General features: G+C 67.2%; 4 protein-coding genes across 43 annotated transcripts; 2 read left to right on the top strand and 2 right to left on the bottom strand.

Moving 5' to 3' along the window:
- Nucleotides 1-1650: 1650 nt before the first annotated feature.
- LOC106504240 (melanoma-associated antigen 10-like) lies at nt 1651-4114 on the bottom strand. Its single transcript, XM_021079625.2, has 3 exons — nt 4085-4114; nt 3215-3304; nt 1651-2909 (listed from the first exon to the last, which is right to left on the bottom strand). Exon 3 carries the CDS (start codon nt 2889-2891, stop codon nt 2121-2123), a length of 771 nt encoding a protein of 256 aa, XP_020935284.1. The 5' UTR covers nt 2892-2909; nt 3215-3304; nt 4085-4114; the 3' UTR covers nt 1651-2120.
- EOLA2 (endothelium and lymphocyte associated ASCH domain 2) lies at nt 1651-15582 on the bottom strand. 40 transcript variants are annotated; one of them, XR_014834853.1, is made up of 9 exons: nt 14808-14962; nt 14079-14148; nt 11921-12013; nt 11547-11828; nt 10600-10846; nt 10023-10132; nt 9464-9734; nt 3215-3304; nt 1651-2909 (listed from the first exon to the last, which is right to left on the bottom strand). XR_014834853.1 is itself a non-coding variant. In XM_085007002.1 (6 exons), exons 3-6 carry the CDS (start codon nt 13163-13165, stop codon nt 10623-10625), a joined length of 666 nt encoding a protein of 221 aa, XP_084863128.1. In that variant the 5' UTR covers nt 13166-13200; nt 14079-14148; nt 14808-14962; the 3' UTR covers nt 7778-10622. The 40 variants fall into 40 exon arrangements, 13 of the variants coding, with proteins under 13 accessions (XP_084863128.1, XP_084863134.1, XP_084863125.1 ...); XR_014834857.1 differs by having other exon boundaries at nt 14798-14962; XR_014834844.1 differs by having other exon boundaries at nt 10023-10846.
- Nucleotides 7900-9435, top strand: LOC146394818 (heat shock transcription factor, X-linked member 3-like). The gene has a single exon (XM_085007014.1). The coding sequence runs from the start codon at nt 7900-7902 to the stop codon at nt 8386-8388; it is 489 nt and encodes a 162-aa protein (XP_084863140.1). The 3' UTR covers nt 8389-9435.
- Nucleotides 8729-9435, top strand: LOC146394819 (heat shock transcription factor, X-linked member 3-like; the record flags this gene model as incomplete). The annotated part of the gene is made up of 1 exon (XM_085006992.1): nt 8729-9435. A coding segment is annotated over one exon (594 nt), but the record flags the coding sequence as incomplete, so codon positions are not given.
- Nucleotides 15583-17601: the final 2019 nt, after the last annotated feature.

Raw genomic sequence — 17601 nt, forward strand, 5'->3', positions numbered from 1 at the left:
AGAATGGAAGAGAAGCCGGGAGCCCGGAAGGAGGGCAGCGGGGAGGGGACTGCACGGGCCCCACCTGGCTCTTGCCTTGAAGCTCAGCGCCCGCCCCCGGGCTGCACGCCCACGCCTGCCCCCAGGGGTCTGGACCCCTCCTGGGCCCCTCTGGCGGCACCAGCCCAGGACACCTCCCAAGGTGCCCAGACTCCTGGGTGTCCCGTCCCCCGCCCTCTCTGCATCCCGGCTGTCCTGGAGGCTCTAGGGGACAGCAGGCCCAGCACCCACAGCCACCTTCTGACTGTGCCCCTGGGAGCAGCCGCCCAGGTCCTCGCCTGGGCCCTGAATGGACATGGGCTGGGCAGGGCTTCCATCACACACTCACTCAGGAGCCCTTCCTGCTTCTGGGGGAGCCCAGCCCTGGGGTGGGCGGTCACCGCCTGGAGCCCAGAGAGCTTCAGCATCAGTGGAATGGTTTCCTCCCACCAATATACTCTTGTGATTTAACTATTTTTGGACTTCATGAGTCTTTTTGTGTGTGTGTGTGTCTTCTTGCCTTTTCTGGGGCCGCTTCCCGCGGCATATGGAGGTTCCCAGGCTAAGGGTCGAATCGAAGCTGTAGCTGCCAGCCTATGCCAGAGCCACAGCCACGCGGGTTCCGAGCCGCCTCTGCAACCTACACCACAGCTCATGGCAACACCGGATCCTTAACCCCCGGAGCGAGGCCAGGGATCGAACCTGCAACCGCATGGATGCTCGTCAGATTCGTTTCCAGTGAGCCCCGATGGGAACTCCAGGAGCCAGTTTCAAAGCAGACACCCCACTGAAATCCTACGGAAAAACTGGGGGTGGGTAGCAAAACTGCTTCCACGATATAACAGCAAGACCGAGTAGATAAGGAACCAAACTCCACGCATCGCCCATTTGGAAAATACTGAATATCCTTGGTCTCCTGCAAGCGGGCATTTCAGGCTTGCCTCTCCCCGCGAGGACACGGCGGCCACAGGCTGGGCCGCCGCCACCTCGAGCAACGTCATCACATTTGCCTCCCGCAGAAGGCGTCCCTCCCGCAGCCCCGAACCCCCCGGCTTGGGCCGCTTAGCCTCGGGTGCTCGCTCCTGCAGCCGCCGTGCCCGCCCCGTTTCCACTTGCTCTGTGGGACGTGGGAGGCAGCTCTCCACCGTCCTTCTCAGCGTTGCGCCTCCTAGACGCTCGTTCTGGGTGAGGGCTGTGTCCGGACTTGCCGTGTCCCCACTCGGAACGCGGGGCCTTCCAGAGAGCAGAGGCTCAGGGAGAGTCTGGGAGTAAAGGAGCCAGGGAGCAGAGGTCTTACGGATGCAGATGCCTCGTCTCCTGCTTTCTCAACAAAACCACACACATCCAACGAAAGATAGGCATTTCTGCGTTCCCGTCGTGGCTCAGTGGTTAAGAAATCCGACTAGGAACCATGAGGTTTGGGGGTCGGTCCTCGACCTTGCTCAGTGGGTTAAGGATCCCGCGTTGCTGTGGCTGTGGTGGAGGCTGGCGGCTACAGCTCTGATTCGACCTCTAGCCTGGGATCCTCCATATGCCATGGTGTGGCCCAGGAAAAGGCAAAAAAAAAAAAAAAAAGAAAAAAGAAGAAAGAAGAAAAAAAATCTAGTTTTAAAGAATGACAAACAGGTAGGATAGGAAGCAAGGCTTAACCGTTTTAATTTTATTGAGTGAATTCATGGTCCATCTCATTTACTGCTAAGGACTGTCACATTTCCCAAACCATTCTGATTCCAGCGGCATGTCCTCTGGCTCAGGGTCACTAAATCAAATGGCACATTGACAAACGTCTTTTACAGAAAGGCAAATTCGTCTTCTTGAACGAGGTAAGTACCAATGCGAGTGTGGTTGATACAGTTCGCCAAGTTAGACCCGGAAGTTTATCAAGATTTCTAGTGAACGGAACAGCATTACAAACACGACTAAAGGAAACAGGGCTGAACACCCACGGGCTCACAAAGAAACGGCACCCAAGGCTGCCCCACGCCCTGTGCCCCCCTCGCCCGGCCCCCGCTCCTTGGCAGGCTGACTGCTCGCTCTTCGAACACAGAGCGAAGCTGCTGGACAAGCTGCTGGCCTGCAAGGAGCCTGGGCGCCCCTCGGGCTCAGGGCCCCTCTTCCTCCTCATTCACCGCCACCGCAGCCAGGAAACGGCAGGACCTGGGAACCCTCCCGTTGACCCTGAGCAGGTGCTCCAGGATTTTCAACCTGCTGGTCTCCGCGTGGGCCCGGGGACCCCAGAGGAACTCGTAGCGGGCGGGGTCGCTGTGGGGCACCTGGCGGTACTCCAGGTACCCCTCCTGCACACACACCTGGGTGAGGAGCGCCCTGGGCTCCCCATAGATGCAGTGCACCATCCCGGCACACACCCCCATGACACCCAGCGTTTCCCAGACCACCTCCTCGGGGGCGCGGTCCCCCTGCAGGGAAATCACCACCAGGACCACCACCAGGAGCCCGGTCTTGGGCAGGCTCAGCTCATGATCGCTCAGCACCCCATCCCAGGTGAGGCCCAGGGTGGGGAACAGGGTGTAGGTGTGCTCCTCCGGGTCCACCTCCTTCAGATCCAAGCCAAAGACCAGCAGCATGCACTCGGAGGCGCGGCTCAGGACGTCGGGGAAGCGGTCCTGGGCATCTCTGAGGACCACGTTCAGCATCTCTGCCTTGGTGATGGGCTCCTTGGTGCAATACTTGAGGAGCAGGAACTCCACCAGGTCAGCCATCATCGCCAGCAGTGCATCCTGGAGCAAGGCCTCGGCTTCCACAGAGGAGGGCGGGGGGCTCGAAGCAGAGGAGGGCGACGGGGTCGCGGCCTCCTCGGACAGGAACAGCTGGTTCACTACCTTGCGCAGATCACTCAGCTGATCCACAGGCATGATGCGAGGGCTGGACAGCTGAAAGGAATGTGGGCAGGTGACAGATGGGGACCCTGGGCCTGGAGAGACCGAGGGGGGGGGAGGGGCCCGGGCTGAGCACCGCAGCCACCTCCCTACACCTCTCCTCCTTAGGGGGGCTCTCGGGCATCACGGGGGCTCTCCTCCTGGGCGGCCTGTCCCCTGTGACCCTGAAGGGGGACGCAAGGTGGCTCTTCAGGGTGCAGCCGGCTCAGCATGTGGATCTGGGGGTCCCTGGCCTTGTGGGGTCCCCTCTGCTCTGGGATGGGGAGCCCCCGGGTCCACACTCGGGGCCCACACCTCACCTGGATGCCTGGCACGGCCTGGGCCTCCTGCTCTGTGACACGAGGACGCGGGCCTCACACCTGGGCCTTCACCTCTGGTTCCTGGAGACGCTGTAAGAGGAATGGAGGGGCACCGCGGGTGTAGACCGTGGCACAGCCCGGGTCTCCAGTGCTGGTAGGACGGTTGAACCGGACTCTGGGAGGGCCCCCAGTCCCCGGTGGGTGGTCCCCTCAGGGCTCCGGCCTCTGCTCGCCTTTTCTTGCCAGGCCCAGGCCCTCTCCCCTGGAGCCTGAGGGAAACTCAGAACGAGACCCCATGTGGACCCGGAAGAGGTGAGGGGCCCACACGTGGCCACACCTGCCCAGCCCCCCCCACCCCCACCCCGGGGCTGAGGCCGGGGAGACTGCTGGGTGCGCCCCTCCTGCCTGGCCTCCCAGCACCCAGCACAAGGCAGCTCTCTGCCAGGGGTGGGGTCTGCTCCGTGCTCCCCGGGGGTCCTGGGCGTCGACCTCCGCCGCCCCGAAGCCCCACCCCTCAGACCAGGGACCTCCTGGCCCGGAGACCCTCAGCCAGAGGTCAGGAACCGCCTCCTCTGCTCCTCCTTCCCCCGGGCCTCCTGCTCCCCGCGCCAGGGCAAAGGCTCCCTCGCGGCGCCGGGGTCTGAGGGCCGCGACCCTGCCCGGCATCCAGCCCAGACGCCCGGCAGGGCCCGGGATCGCCCCGTTTGCCCGTGAGGGGCCCGCTCGTCTCTCCGAGGCCCCCGTCTGCCTGAGCCCCGGGAGCCGACGACGGGCCCGGCCTCGTGTGCACCTCCCGGCCCGGGGCCGCCCCGCGCCCTCTCCCTCCGCTCCAGGCCTCGGCGTCTCTCGGGCCTCCCTGAGCGGCCTCACCTGGGTGCCGGCGGGACCCCGGATGCTCCCTCTGCCCCCTGGAGGCCCCGCCTTTTATCCCAGGGCCCCAGCCGCCCTGAGACCCGGATGTCAGGAAGTCAGGCCACGGGGCCACGTGCTCGTCGCTCCCGAGGCGGGGGGATGGGGCTGACTTCCGGGGAGGGCGTCGCTGAGCTCCCCTCCGACTCGGGGTCCGGGCGGCCCCCCCCCTCCCCGCGCTCGGGCCCCTCATCCTGAGGCCTCAGCCCGAGCCCCTCCCCTCGGCCCACCTCAGGCCCCGCCCCGCCTGGGACCTGGGCCCCAGGCTCTCTGGGACCCGGAGCGCGGGACCCGCCACCCGTGGTCATCGCGCCCTGTGGGCTCCCCAGGCCACCTCTGACCTGGGCTCCAGGGTCCCCTCGGTCCTCCCTCAGGGTACGGACCTTGACCAGGCAGCACGTGGCAGGCCTGGGGCCCTTTCGCGGCCCACCTGAGGGTGCCCCGCCTCCTCGCGCCTGAGACGCGGTCCCCAGGCTCTCGGAGACCCGGATGTCCGGGAGTCGGGACACGGGGCCACGTGCTCACCCCGCCCTGCGGCCTCCCCAGGGCCCACTCTGGTCTGGGGTCCCGGGTCCCCTCCGTCCTCGAACCCGCAGGGGCCCCAATTTGTGTTTGATGGAGCCCGGTCCCTCCCCTTAGCCCACCTGAGGCCCCGCGCATCCCTGTACCAGGTCCCCAGTCTCTCTGAGACCCGGATGTCAGGGAGTCAGGACTGGCGGCCACGTGCTCTGGGGCCCTGCTGTCCTGCTTGTCGCTGAGACCGAGAGAGCCAGAGCCAGAGAGACAGAGAGACTGGACTGGGATTACCTGGCGCTGACCAGAACGACACCGTGCCTCCTGGGACAAGGTCCCTAGAGGAGACTTTGCAGCTTCTGGAGGAAAGCGACCCCCGGGGCAGCCCTGGAACCGCCAGGGAGCAAAGGGGCTGGAAGCAAGCCCGCAAGGGGCTCCCCTGGAAAGGCCCGCCGCGCCCAGCGCCACCGCGCGGTGTCTATCCGCCAGGACAGGTCGGCCGGTGCGCCCTTAGCCTTGGACGACTGCCTGCCTGATGAGACATCATCGGACAAGAAACCCTCCTTGGCTGCGGCCGCGGCCGCGAGCGGGTGGCTTCCGGGCGGACTGGACGCCCCCGGTCCGGGGGGAGGGGTGGGCTAGGGGGTGCGGGGGGGGGGGCGCCGCTCCCGCTCTCCATCCTCCTCACAGTGGAATCTGGGCCGCCACTCCCGCCTCCAGGGCCTGAGGTGGCCCTTCTCTGCCACCTGCCCGGGATAGCCGAGAAGGGTCACTGTGCAGCCCTGCAGAGCAGTCAGCACCGCCAAGGTGACTGTGCCCCTTACCAGGCGGAGCTGTGTTCACGGCCACTAAAGCCAGCTCCTGGTGGCACAGAAGGCTGTTCAATCCAGTGTACACGCTGGGGACCCGGTTCACGTCGTGGTCTCGCCCCTCCTCTACGACCCCCTTCCTGGTCTGGAGGGGGGACAGACACACCCACCCCTGGGGGGCACAGGAGGGCCCCGTGCCTAGGGACAGTCCAGGGACGGGCCGCGGCAGCTGGGCCGGGGGCTCGGGAAGCAGCCGTGAGCGGGGCCTGGGCCTGGAGGAAGGCCTGACCCAGGAGGCGGCCTTGAGATGGAAGCCGGACCCTGGACAGAGAGGGGCCCGGCCACCCGAGGGGGCAGCAGGAGGACCGTCCCCGACAGGGAGCGCGTGGTGTGTCCCAGAACAGCGCCCAGCCGACGGTGACGGACAGCGGCCCGAGGGCCTCTGGGCTGGCGGACACCAGGGCGGGTAGGCCAAGCGCAGGGGCTGGAGGCTGAGGCTGGAAGAGGCAGGCCTCGGACGCCCCGAGGGCTTGTGTGTGAGCAACTGAAGCGTCCAGGGCCAAGGGCGAGAAAACCCACCGCCAGCCAGGCAGGTCCCCGGCGGGGAGGGCGGGGCGGCCTCACAGCCCAGCTGACCCCACGCACGGCCCCTTCGGAGACGCCACCCAGGGCCTCCCTTGACCTTCCCAGCCTCTAAGGTCAAGTCCTCTGGGAGGAAATGACCCGGAGCCATGCTTGGAGGCCTGCTTGGAAGCACAGAGACCAGGGCCCACGCCGATCTAGGCCCGGGAGCTCCATCAAGGGTCCCTCCCGGTCCTTGGGCTGAAGGGACCCTTCGAACCCTCTCTGTTCTTCCCTTTTAGAACCAAGGCAGAGCCCTCGGAAGGGGCAAGTGGCCCTGCGGAGCGGCAGAGCTGGGACAAGGGCCGAGGCTCCTCGCAGATGGGCCTTCCGAGCTGCCACTCCATCCCCGACATGGTGACTGGTAAGACCAAAGTCGCCCACAAGGGCTGGAGCACACACATGGCCAAGCCCGCGGGCGAACCCCACCCCACCCCCGCCCCCAGGGAGAAGACAGAGGCCCCTCATGAGGGCTTCCTCCCATCCCCCACCCAGACCCGCCTCTCTTGTCAAGTCCACGTGGCCGGGGCTCCCCGCAGGCCTGTCTAGCCCAGCCCGTGGGAGGTCTCCTTGCCAGTGAGTCTGGGTCCAGCTGGCCCCTTGGAAAGGATCTAACCTGCCAGCAAAGCAAGTCCTGCCCCCAAGGGAAGGGCGGGAGAGGGGCGGGGGTGCAGGGGGCTGCGGGGAGGAGGGCCGGGCTGGCAAGGGAGCAGGCCGCGGAGACGCTGCTTTCAACAGGGCCGGACATGCTGAAGCCACATGTAGGACTTCAGAGGGGCGCGACCCAGGAGACCGACGGTGGAGGTGGGAGGCCAGGAAGCTGGGGCCGCGGAAGCCGTGCTTTCCCCGAGTGGAAAGCAAATAGGGGTTTGGGGGCAGCCTTGCGGGAGGCTGAGCCCGAGGGTCTGGGGAGGTGACCTGAAAAGGACAAAGGCAGGTGTTCCCAAGGGAGCTCTCCTGGGCAGTGAGACGTTTCAATGGGAAGAAACGGCAGCTAAAGGCAATCCCCCTGTGACGTGGACAGGGATGAGGCTGGGGGCAAGCAGAGCTCGAAAGGAGGCTCCGAAGCCCCTGGGAGGCTGTGGCCACCCACGCCCGCGCGGCCTTGTGGGGAACCCTGGGTCTGAGGTGCCTGTGGGACACTGATGTTGAACGGGAGTCCCGGCGTGGGGACAGCTGGGCCCGGGGGCCAGGCCACAGGACTCTGTTCGGGCCCATCTGCACAGCCCCAACCTAGCAGCGGGGGCAGCTGGAAGAGACCACAGCAGGTGGCGCGGGGGGGGGGGGGAGGGCCACCAACCGAGGCTAAGTCCAGCGGCCCTTGAGGGACCCCCACCTGCTGGGAGGGACGGGCGCCAGGGGCCCTGCGGTCCAGGGGGTCGCCCAGCTGGGACTAACCAGGGCTGCCCTCCAGCAACCCAGAGGCCAGCCCCGAGCCTCCCCATCTCTGGGGATGGGCGTGGGGACAGGATCACGCGCCTCGACCCACACAAGCCTGGCCCCTTGAGACGAGGGGCCTGGCCGCAGGCGGGAGCCTCTCCTGGGAAGCTGAATCCTCCTTTCTCTACTTGGAGGAACGAGAGGCGCTGGGGGCCCGGACCCCTCCCCTCCCCCACACCGCGCCGGGCTCCCCCTCGAGACCACCTTTGTGACATTCCGTGACCAGGACAGAAGAGAACGACTTCATTGGCCGGTTACCCCACGACCGAGATTCTGGAACACTGCGGACCGTATTTATTGGGCGACCCCACCCGGACGGAAGGCACTTCTGACCCGAGAGGCCTGAGATACGGCCTCGGGCAGAGGCCGCTGCTCCGGATCTAGCCTTGGTCCATGGCGAGTCCGAGGAGCCACGAGGCAGGCCCAGCCACGCGGGCCCCGTCGGCTGAGGGGGAGCCGGCACCAGGCTCCTCCCCGGATCCCGGGGGGGACTCGAGGGAGACCCCGGAGAAGCGCGGAGACGGAGCCGAGAGCCCAGAGCCAGGCCCCCGAGACAACCCGCCCGCCCCGGGCCCCAGCCGAGGCGCCGTCGGCTCGGCCAACAGCCACGGGCTCGGGCTCTCCTTCCCCAGAAGGCTCTGGATGGTGGCGGAGGACGAGGCCTTCCCGTCGGTGCGCTGGAACGACGCGGGCGACGCGGTGGTCATCGACCAGGAGCTCTTCCAGAGGGAGGTTCTCCAGCGCAGAGGCGCGGAGAGCATCTTGGAGGCAGACAGCTTGAAGGGCTTCATCCGGCAGCTGAACCTCCACGGATTCAGGAAACTACGCCCGGCCGGCCCTTCGGCGGGCTCTCCGGGGAAGGAGACGATGATGGTAGCGTAGTGGCCCCCTGCGCCCTACGCTCGCGGCTGCGCCAGCCTCTTCCGGGCAGACCAGACGCCGGACGGGCCCAGAGGGTCCCCTTTCCGAGGGGCGCCTTTCTCACCGGAGACGGGGCCAAAGGGGCCAAGAGCGAGCCTGTGCCATTACACCCACCCCCTTAGAGAAAACCTGCGGGGGGGGGGGCACAGATCCTGGGGGGCCACTTGGTGGCAGGCAGCTAGGCGAACACCTGGGCCCGGGTGGCGTGAGCTCGTGCCAGGCGTGGCGGAGGCCTCTGACCCCCAGCTCCTGCGGGCCCTCGGGGGAGGGTGCCTCTTTTCTCCCGGAACGGCTAACCTGACTCCTCTCGTTTCAGATCTACCGCAACTCCAACTTCCAGAGAGACAAGCCTCTGCTCGTCGAGAACATCCAGGGAGCGAGGCTTCCGCGGGGACCCAGCGGGCCGGGCCCCAAGAGAAAGAAGCAGCTCGTGCCCACGAGACGCTCCCCGCGGCTCCGCCCCCAGGATCCCACCAAGGAGGCTGCCGGCTCCAAGGCCCCGAAGGAAGCTCCCAGTGCTCAGGGGCCCGGTGCCACCCGGGCTTTCACGTTCTCTGGCCTCTGGTCCAGGAGCAGTGTAGCCGGGCAGGCCGGGGCACACCAGCCCCTCCGTGAGCAAGGTGGCCCCAGTGGGGAGGGCACGTCCAGGAATGTCACGTTGGTGCCCCCGGCTACCGCCGGAAGTGACAGTGCAGAGCAAGTGCCCACCAGCCTCCCGGTTTGCCCAGCGTACGGCTCGGTGCTGTCTCTGTACACCACCTTTTCCTCCATCCTCCTGGTGGCCCTTCCAGTCACGGCCCCAAACGAGGCCCCCGAAGGGGACGAGGGGCAGGAGGGCTCCTCAGATCACAAGAGTGCCCTCTGCGAGTCGTGCAAGGACAACCCGAGTCCCTGAGCGCGCAGGCCCTGGTCACAGACAAAAAGCACCACCCCGAACCAAAAACCCAGCCTGGGCTTCAATAAAGACGAGCAAAACCCCACGGGAGGAAATAAACCACGGAATGAGAACCGCGAGTCTGTGCTCTCTCTCTCTCACCTTCTGTTCGCCACACGTCCCCACAGAAGCCCCGCGAGGCTGCAAACCCCGGCCCGAGTCGGCTTTGGTCCCGTCGTCCGCTTGCACTTGAAGCGGCAGCATGTCGCACGCGCGGCCAAGGATGTGGCTGGGGCACTGGGCCAGCCCCAGAAGGTCTGGTCCCCGGGCCTTGCCTGCCGGTCAGGAGACAGAGCGGCCCGGCTCCTGACCGTGGGCAGCATGTCCCATCCCTCGTGCGTGCTGCAGCCGTAAGGTCTTCCTCACGGGCCCCCTTGGGATGCCAGAAGTTTCTGATCAGCAGCTGAGCGTCCTCTGCTCACCGTCCAGGGCCTCCCAAAGAAGACCCCGGAAGCCAGGGCCACCCCCCACCGCCACCCCCCGCCAAGGGACGGGTGAGCAGGGCAGCCTGGCTCACAGGGGACAGGCCGCTCCGGCCAACACCTGGCGGAAAGCCCGTCACCCGCACAGGGAACAGGCACTAGAAACCCCGCTAACGCACGAGCCCAAAGCCCACCCATCAGTAAAAGATGTCCAGCAAGGGAACGGCAGCACCTCTCACCTTGCCAGCAGGGCTCGATCTAGGGGCCTTTCTTTGGATGGGAAGCAGCACGGCTCACGCGTGCGCTTCCTGAGCCTGGGGATGCTTTTCAACGGGACAAGAGGCAGCCCCTGCGAGGACAGACAGCGCCCCGTTTCTGAGTCGGCCGTCCCCTTCCCCGGGAACCAGGCCGTCGCCGGCCGGTCACTCCCAGGCAAGCCTTCAGTGCCCGCTGCCAGCCTTCCCCACCGGCCCCGACGCTGTTCAAACATCCTAGGAGTCTTCGCCGGAGCAAAGGGGGCAAACACCCCCCGGTCCTCTCCAAACCCCTCTCCCTGTCACGTCTAGATCAGCAGGACCCAAGCAAGGCCAGGGCAGCTGCCCCTTTGCCTAAAGGTCCAAGTCCTCGAGATGCTGTCACCGAGCCCCGAGTGGCAGCGCACAGGGAGCCCCCCCCCCCGATCCTGGCACCCGAGTGTCACATCTGTGTCCGCCAACAGCAGAGAGTGGGCGGCGCCAATCCAGACAGAACCAGATGGGCACGTCTGGGCGCGACGGCGAGTTGACAGCGTCACGGTTCAGCCGGTCTCTCGGTCACCTTCCCTCGAGAGCCCACGCTGGTCAGGCTTCCTGCCCCAAGGGGATCAGGTGCTCGGGGATGTCGACCTGGAAGACGTCCCTCCCGCCTCTCCTGGGGACGGGCTCCAGCAGCCACCGGGGGTTTGCGAGCGCCGTCAGGTACTTGTGCTGCAGGCCGGTCAGGACCGCTTGGTTCTCCAGCTCCACCAGCTCATCGGCACTCAGGTCTTCTGGGCACAGCACGGTGTCCCCGACGTCAACGAGCCCTGCGCACAGAGAGAGAAGCGCACGGCTGTCTCCCTCCCCTAAACCAAGGCCCCCCCGGAGAGAGCAGGGCTCTTCAGCCTTACAACCCCTAGAGGTGAAGGGGACATCGCCACGGGGGGGCGGGTCCCTCTGGCTGAGCATTCGGGATGCGCCAACCTCTGCTCAGGGAGTTCGGGGCAAGGCCGAGGGGGGGAGACAAATGAAAAGGGGAGGCCTGGGCCTCAACGACCCCACCCGGGTCCCCGGCAGGGCAGGTCCCGGCCCGACCGCTGCAGGCAGCGGGCACAGACGAGAAGGGCCCCGGCCAGTGCGGGGAACCGATGCGTGAGCGGGTTCCCCACCAGGGAGGGGTTGGGGACTCGTTCAGGAAGCCCCAAGGGCTGGTCAGAGACCACCTGCCTGCCTCTGGGCACCGTGTTGCCTCTCGTGGTCTGGGCCATGGGCACACACAGACCCACGTGCACGCAGAGAGGGGACGGCCCCATGCAGGCCTGGCCCGTCTCTGCCTCTCCGATCACAAACGGGAACCTCGGCCCGACCCCAGCCCAGGGCCTCGCTGCCCCTCTGAAGCGGCGCTGCGTCGAGGAAGCTCAGCCCCCACATCAAGCGGTTCCCAAGCAAACAGGCACAGAAGCCCGGGTGCCAGCCTGAGGGGCGGCCCGCGCAGGTGCCTGAGCAGGGCTCCCCGGGGCCACTTGCCCGCTATCACCCCGCGGCCGAACTTCTCCCCGGCCTGCAGCAGGGCCTGGATCTGGGCGGCGCTCATCCCCAGCCGCTCCCCCAGCAGCTCCCGCCAGGCAGCGTCTTCCCAGTCCCTGTGCGCGATGTGCACGGCCAGCGTGCGGTGCCGCTGGCTGCTGAGCAGGGGCCGCCAGCGCGTCTCCAGGGTCTTGACCCCGTTTAAGACGAACCCCGCATACGGCTGCCGGAAGGACAGGCAGCCGAACTTCATGTCCGCACAGCTCCCCGGGCCTCGCGCGGCTGCGGAAACACAGAAGCACAGGGGTCAGCGGGCCTGCCGCCCCGGCCCGTGGCCCTGACCGCACCCCAACGCGCCCCGAGAGCCCACTGACCCGGGGGGAGGGGGACCAGAGAGCGCCGGCTCCTTCCTCCCGCATCCACGCGCTCAGCAGACAGGGCCTGGCACTGGGGGGGGAGGCGCCCGTCTGATGGAGTCCGTGGGGAGCCCGCGAAGGAGGGTGGGGACAGCGAGGGAAAGGCACGTGGTCAGTTCTACCACAGAGGCCCCTGGGCTCCGGGGGAAGCACAGAGGACCCAGGGCCCCATGGCTCCACAGCAGAGCGGCCAGGCTCCAGCCCCCTCCTGGCACAGAGCTGGACAGTCTGGGCTGGGCTCCGCCCCCGGCCCCGCCCCTGCCCCTGCCCAGCCCAAAGCATCACAGATGCCCCATCTCCCCGCCCTGCTCCAGGGCTGCGGAGGGCAGGCAAGCCCTTGGTATCCAACCGCAGCCAGGCCAGGCGGCAGCCCCACGGGGCTCAGGCGGCCCGCCAGCAGTCTCCTCCCCAGACCTTTGGCAGCCACCCTCCTCCCACCCTTCCTGCACCTCTGCCCTCCGCTGTCAGCAGGTGCCCTGCCCCCAACCGGAGCCCAGAGACAGGACACAGGAGACCAGCACAGGCCCTGGTGCCCTCGCTCCTGCTCCACGCCCCGGCCCTGGGGCGGACCCCATCCAGGGACGGCAGAATCCAATCATCAGAGAACCCAGGCGGTTCGGTTACTGTCACCCCCACTCTACAGCTGAGGACCAGGCGCCCAGGAACAAAGAGGCAGCCCGTGACTCCCGGGGGCCCGACTGCAGGCACCCTGGGCCCCGTCTGCTCTGCTTGTCCCTGGAGGGGCCCCTCCTCCTCCTCGCTGAGGGCACAGCTGGCGGCAGGAGGAGCAGGGCCACGGCCTGAGCCTCAGCCACGTCGCCGCACCACAAAGAGGAGCCTCAGTTCCCACATGGCCGTGAGGTCGGGGGACGAGGCGCCCAAGGCACCTGGCCCACTTCCTTCCAGGGGTTTCCTTCCCCAAGCAGAGCAGATCCACCCTTCTCACCAGCACCCACCGGGCCCCACCGCGCCTGGCTCCTGCCCCCTCTCCTCTTTCTTCGCCCCCCATGGCCACGAAGGCCTTCCTTCCATCCCCGGACCATGCCACCTGTCCCCCTCCCTCAGGGCCTTGGCAGGCGGTTACGGGTTACGAGGCTTCCCCCAAATCCACGGGCCGACCTCTCAAGCCCAAGTACCTCGCGGCAGGACCTTCCATAGAAAGGACAGGTCTTTACAGGGCTCATCATGTTCCCATGTGCGCATCAGGAGGGGCCCTCATCTAACAGGACCGAGGCCTCCTAGAATGGGGAAATGCAGAGACAGAGGCACACGGGGACTCCGTGCGAAGACGGAGGCAGAGCTGTACCAGCCAGGGGAGGCCAAGGAGTGCCAGCAAAGGCCCGGCAGCGACGGGAGGGCTGAGACAGATTCCCGCTCACAGCCGCCCTCGCAAGAGCCCTGATCTCGGGCGTCCAGCCTCCAGGACCTGAGCTAACACACGGATCTGCAGTGTAAGCCACCCCGTGGGGGGGACTCTGGCACGACTGTCCAGGCAAATGAACGCAGAGGTCGCCACGGGGTGCCGAATGATGTCTCCACTCCAGCACCTCAGGCGTCTTCCTCCACGTCACAGGGTCACTGCCTACGTGGGGTCCCGCTCTCGCTGGTCCCGTAAGTTACAGCCTCTTCCCCTGCTCGAGGGGTCCCACTCTCCGCCGCTATCAACACACACGGACTGAAGACCGCGTGAGGCCCCGGCCGCGCGGCGCACACCCCGAGATGCCTCCCCACGCCAGCGACACCCCCACAAAGGCTCCCGTGTGCACCCCACGGCCCACAGGCAGGGGCTCCTCACATGCTGCTTGGCCCTGAGCATCATCAGCCCGCTTCACCTGTGCCAACCTGATGGGTGACAAAGGGGCGCCCTATGCACTCTGTCTGGATCGGGCATGGGGGAGGCTGGCTGGCCCCTGTGGCCTGGCCCCGTCTGGTTCCTCTCTGGGGTATGTGACTCGAGCTCAGGTGTGCCAGTTTCCGCCACTGCTTCTCAGCCAACCCTCTTCTCAGTGCCGCCACCAAAGCACACCCATGACACCTGAACTGGGTGGGCGGCATCCCTGGAGAGAGCTAGCTGATGTCGCCCTAAAGGGAAGAAGGGTGCCGAGGGCCCCCCTACCTCTCCAGGCACAAGGCACCTGCTCGGCGGCCTGCGGAGCAACCTCTTCCTCTTGCCTCCGTGTCTTCACCTGCACGAGGACCAGAGGGATGAGAGCAAAGCTCATCAGCTACAAGACAGCAGTGCTGGCAGAGGAGCCAGAGCAGGGACTGGAGACCACCGGGCCCCAGGAGGGCCCTCCTCAGGAGAACCGCACATGACCACAAGCGCTCACTCAGGGCTGGTTCTGCACCAGGGCGGTGGGTCTCTCCAGCCCTGCTGGCTGAGCCAGGGTCCCCATGAGTCCCAGCCCGCAGCACTCAAATCCGTCCCGCACGACTGACTGATCGTGTTCTCACAGCCCAGTGGACCCCCAGGTCCAGCTGGAGACACCTCCCCGCACATGTCAGGTGGGAAGGACCTGGGGGTCCTACAGCCAGCCTGTCACCCTCCATGGCATCGCGGCTAGTGCCACTGGGAGGGGGAGCCTGGGAAGAGCAGCTGAGCACCGCATGGCGGGGGTCAGGTGTCCGCGATGAGGTCACAGCCTGGGGGCCTGGCGGGAGGCGGGAGGGCAGGACTGGACCTGCAGCCCCGCGTCACCGGGACACACACACACACACACACACACACACACACACACACACACAGCGTGGGATGGTGGCGGTGGAGGGAACAGCAAAGTGCGGCCTCGGCCGCCCCGTGCGCGCTCCCAGTCCCAGGGCCCGGGAAACCCCTGCCTGGAGGTACCGTCCGCAGCCGCGGCGGGTGGTGGGCGCGCGGGGAGGGCCCGGCTTCGGCCACCGGGTAGGACAGTCCTCCGCCTCGGGGACCCGGGACCGCGGACAGGTGACACCGCGGGCGTGCTTTCTGCGCGCGGCACTGCGCAAACGCAGTCGCTCCCCCTTGCCCGGGCGGACGCACGCACGTCCATACGTACAGACGCAGCCCGCAGGTACGCGGTTACGTCACACGGGCTTAGAACAAACGCGCCTCCCCACACAGGCCCCGGCCGCTAGGAGGCATTGTTGGAGCCCCCAGGGTCTGAGGTGCGCGGGGCCACCGGGCCGGTCGAAGGCGCGAGAGCGGAGTCCAGAGCGGGACCCGAGGAGGACAGGAAGTGGGCGTGGTGCCGGGCGGGGCAGAGTCCGGGTGGGAGGGGCCCGGGGAGGGGCTTCTGGGGTCCCCTGAGGGGACGAGTGGAAGAGGAGGAGCCGGTGGTGGAGCCTCTCGGGTGCCCTGTGGGGAAGAGCTGAGGGAGGAGGAGCCGGGGGAGGAGCATCTGGGGTCCCCCGTCGGGAAGAGCTGAGGGAGGCGGAGGGGGAGGCGGCTAGGAGGAGCAGGGAAAAGAGTACCTGGGGTCCCCCGTGGGGAAGAGCTGAGGGAGGAGGAGCTGAGGGAAGAGGAAAGGAGCCAGGGGATGGCCTGGGAGTTGCTGGGACAAGTCCCTCTGGCCGAGCTGGGTGGGAGGAGCTCGTGGCCGCGGCGGCCGAGTTGGGAGGAGCCGCAGAGGAAGGAACGGGGCGGGGGTGCTGAGGAGCAGGGAGTAGCTGGGCGGAGCTGGGGCGGAGCAGGGCGGGGTGGGGCGGAGGGGGGAGGGGCTGGGGCGGAGCTGGAGCCGCGGGGCGGGGCGGGGGCGGGGCGGGGCGGGGCGGGGGTGGAGCCGCGGGGAGGAGCTGGGGCGGAGCCGGAGCAGCGGGGAGGAGCTGGGGCAAAGCTGAAGGGGATGGCTCTGAGGCCCTGGGAGCCCAGGCCAGATGGGCTCAGCCAGCTCCTTGGTGGAGGCCAGGCAGTGCCCTTTTGAGCCCCTGACCTAGGCCAGGCCGCGGCGGGAGGCAGGGAGCGGGCAGGGCCTCTGGGCCGAGTCCTGCACCTTGGGGCGACCGCCCAGGCCCGCTCCCCTCCTCCAAGCCACCCTGGGACTGGTGGCTGAGTCCCTGGGGGCAGTCTTTGTGGGATGTTTTCTGCAGGTGAGAGGAAGGATCCCCGCCGGGTGTCTTGCTGCCTCTGGCACCTGACCTGTTCCAGACAAAGCCACCTTCCGCTCAGAAGTCTTTTCCTGTCCTCTCCCAGGTGGGGCTGGCTTCATGCCACCCTCCTGGCTCTGCTCCTTGTGTCCCGTACTGTCGCCCTGCCTCCTTGCCCTCCCCGCGCCCCCCGCCTCCCACTTCCCGGATGACCAAGTCCTGTGTCCCTGCCTCCCGAGTGTCTGCTCAGAAGAAATGCTGCTCCTTCCTGAGATCAGGCCTCATGGCCCATGGGTGGGGGCGTGGGGGGCAGGTGCCATCACCTGAGCCTCCCCAGAGGCCTGGACGCCTGCTGTCTCCTATTCCAGTGTGTGCCCACTCGCCACGGATTCCGCGTCCCAGTGCCCATCTGTCACCCCTGGGCTGACAACCCGGCCCAGCCTGTTTACGCCCCAACACCTCTGGGCCCAGAGGGCCTTCCAGTGGCCCCAGCTCTCCCTCCTTGTGGCCCTGCACGTGCTCTCCTGGGACTCGACGCTGTGACACATGTGGTGTGCCGGCCCGGAGACGATGGCCCCTCTTGTCCTGACAAACTCCTGTCCTCCTTCCAGGCATAGCTGCGGCATCCCCTGCTCCGCCTGGCCCGAGTGTCAGGCCCTCGTGTCTGTGAGTTCTGGTGGCACTCTGTACCTGCCCGCCCCGTCCTCCCCAGGGCTCGTCCTCCCCAGGGCTCTTCCTCCCGGGCGGGTGGCTGCTGTCCCGGAGACCGTGGCCCCTGCAGGGGCGCAGAGTCCCTTGAAGGCAAGGACAGAGTCTCCTCGGCTCTGTAAGCCCGGTGCCCGGTGGTTGCTCTGGAAAAGTGGCCTCGGCAGAGGCCTGCTCTCTCTCCCAGGGGGCTGCGCGTCCTCTCTCCTTCCAGAAGCCCGAGGACACAGGACTGCTGGCCATGAGGTGAGGGACAGAGGGTGTCTTTGTGGATTTTCAGCCTCAGGGCTGCGGGGACCCTAAGGCTCACGCGATACCCAGCTCCCTCCTGCCGGCGGCCCCTCCTGGGCCTGTCGCCCTCGGAAGGGTGTCCAGCTGTGGCCAGGCAGCCCAGAGTCTCCTGGGAGTGACGTCACATCACCAGGGAGGGTCCCCGGGTGGTGGGCCCTGGTGTCGCCCCGAATGCTGTCGTTGGAGCCCAGGGCACCTGCTCAGAGTCAGCTCCCCTTTCTGGCCCCGTGCCCAGGTCACCAGCAGAACTCACGGTGCCCGCCGCCCTTCTAAGCACTGGCCTTTGGGCCCCTTCTAGTCCCCAGCGACTGGGATCCATCCAGCGCCCGGCTCCAGCTGCCCCCTGGGAACTGGCCATGTCCACGCCTGGGTGCTCCCCTCCCTGGCTCTGCCAGCCCACCCAGTTTGGCCCTGGCCATCGTCCTGCCCCTCCCTCCTGCTCCAGGGATTCCTCCCCGGGCCGCTCTTCTCTGCGCCTGGCGCCCGCCCTGCTCTCCTCCTTTGCAGAGAGCCTGGGGTGGCATCTTTGAGGCCCAGAGAGGGTCCCAGTGCACAGCTGCCGCGTGTTCTGGGGCCCCCCG

Source organism: Sus scrofa, chromosome X (assembly GCF_054392235.1).
Source record: "Sus scrofa isolate SSC_HxYL_T2T_F1_AM1 chromosome X, Sscrofa_HxYL_maternal_Yorkshire_Landrace_v2.0, whole genome shotgun sequence".
Taxonomy (NCBI): Eukaryota; Metazoa; Chordata; class Mammalia; order Artiodactyla; family Suidae; genus Sus; species Sus scrofa.

What these genes read in the sequence shown, in the direction of transcription:
- LOC106504240 (XM_021079625.2), bottom strand. Translation starts at nt 2,891, where the DNA reads ATGCCTGTGGATCAGCTGAGTGATCTGCGCAAGGTAGTGAACCAGCTG.
- LOC146394818 (XM_085007014.1), top strand. Translation starts at nt 7,900, where the DNA reads ATGGCGAGTCCGAGGAGCCACGAGGCAGGCCCAGCCACGCGGGCCCCG.
- EOLA2 (XM_085007002.1), bottom strand. Translation starts at nt 13,165, where the DNA reads ATGCGCACATGGGAACATGATGAGCCCTGTAAAGACCTGTCCTTTCTA. An exon ending in TCTGGTCCCCCTCCCCCCGG is followed by an intron (nt 11,829 to 11,920) that starts GTCAGTGGGCTC and finishes GTGTTTCCGCAG; the next exon opens with CCGCGCGAGGCCCGGGGAGC. An exon ending in CGGCCGCGGGGTGATAGCGG is followed by an intron (nt 10,847 to 11,546) that starts GCAAGTGGCCCC and finishes CTCTGTGCGCAG; the next exon opens with GGCTCGTTGACGTCGGGGAC.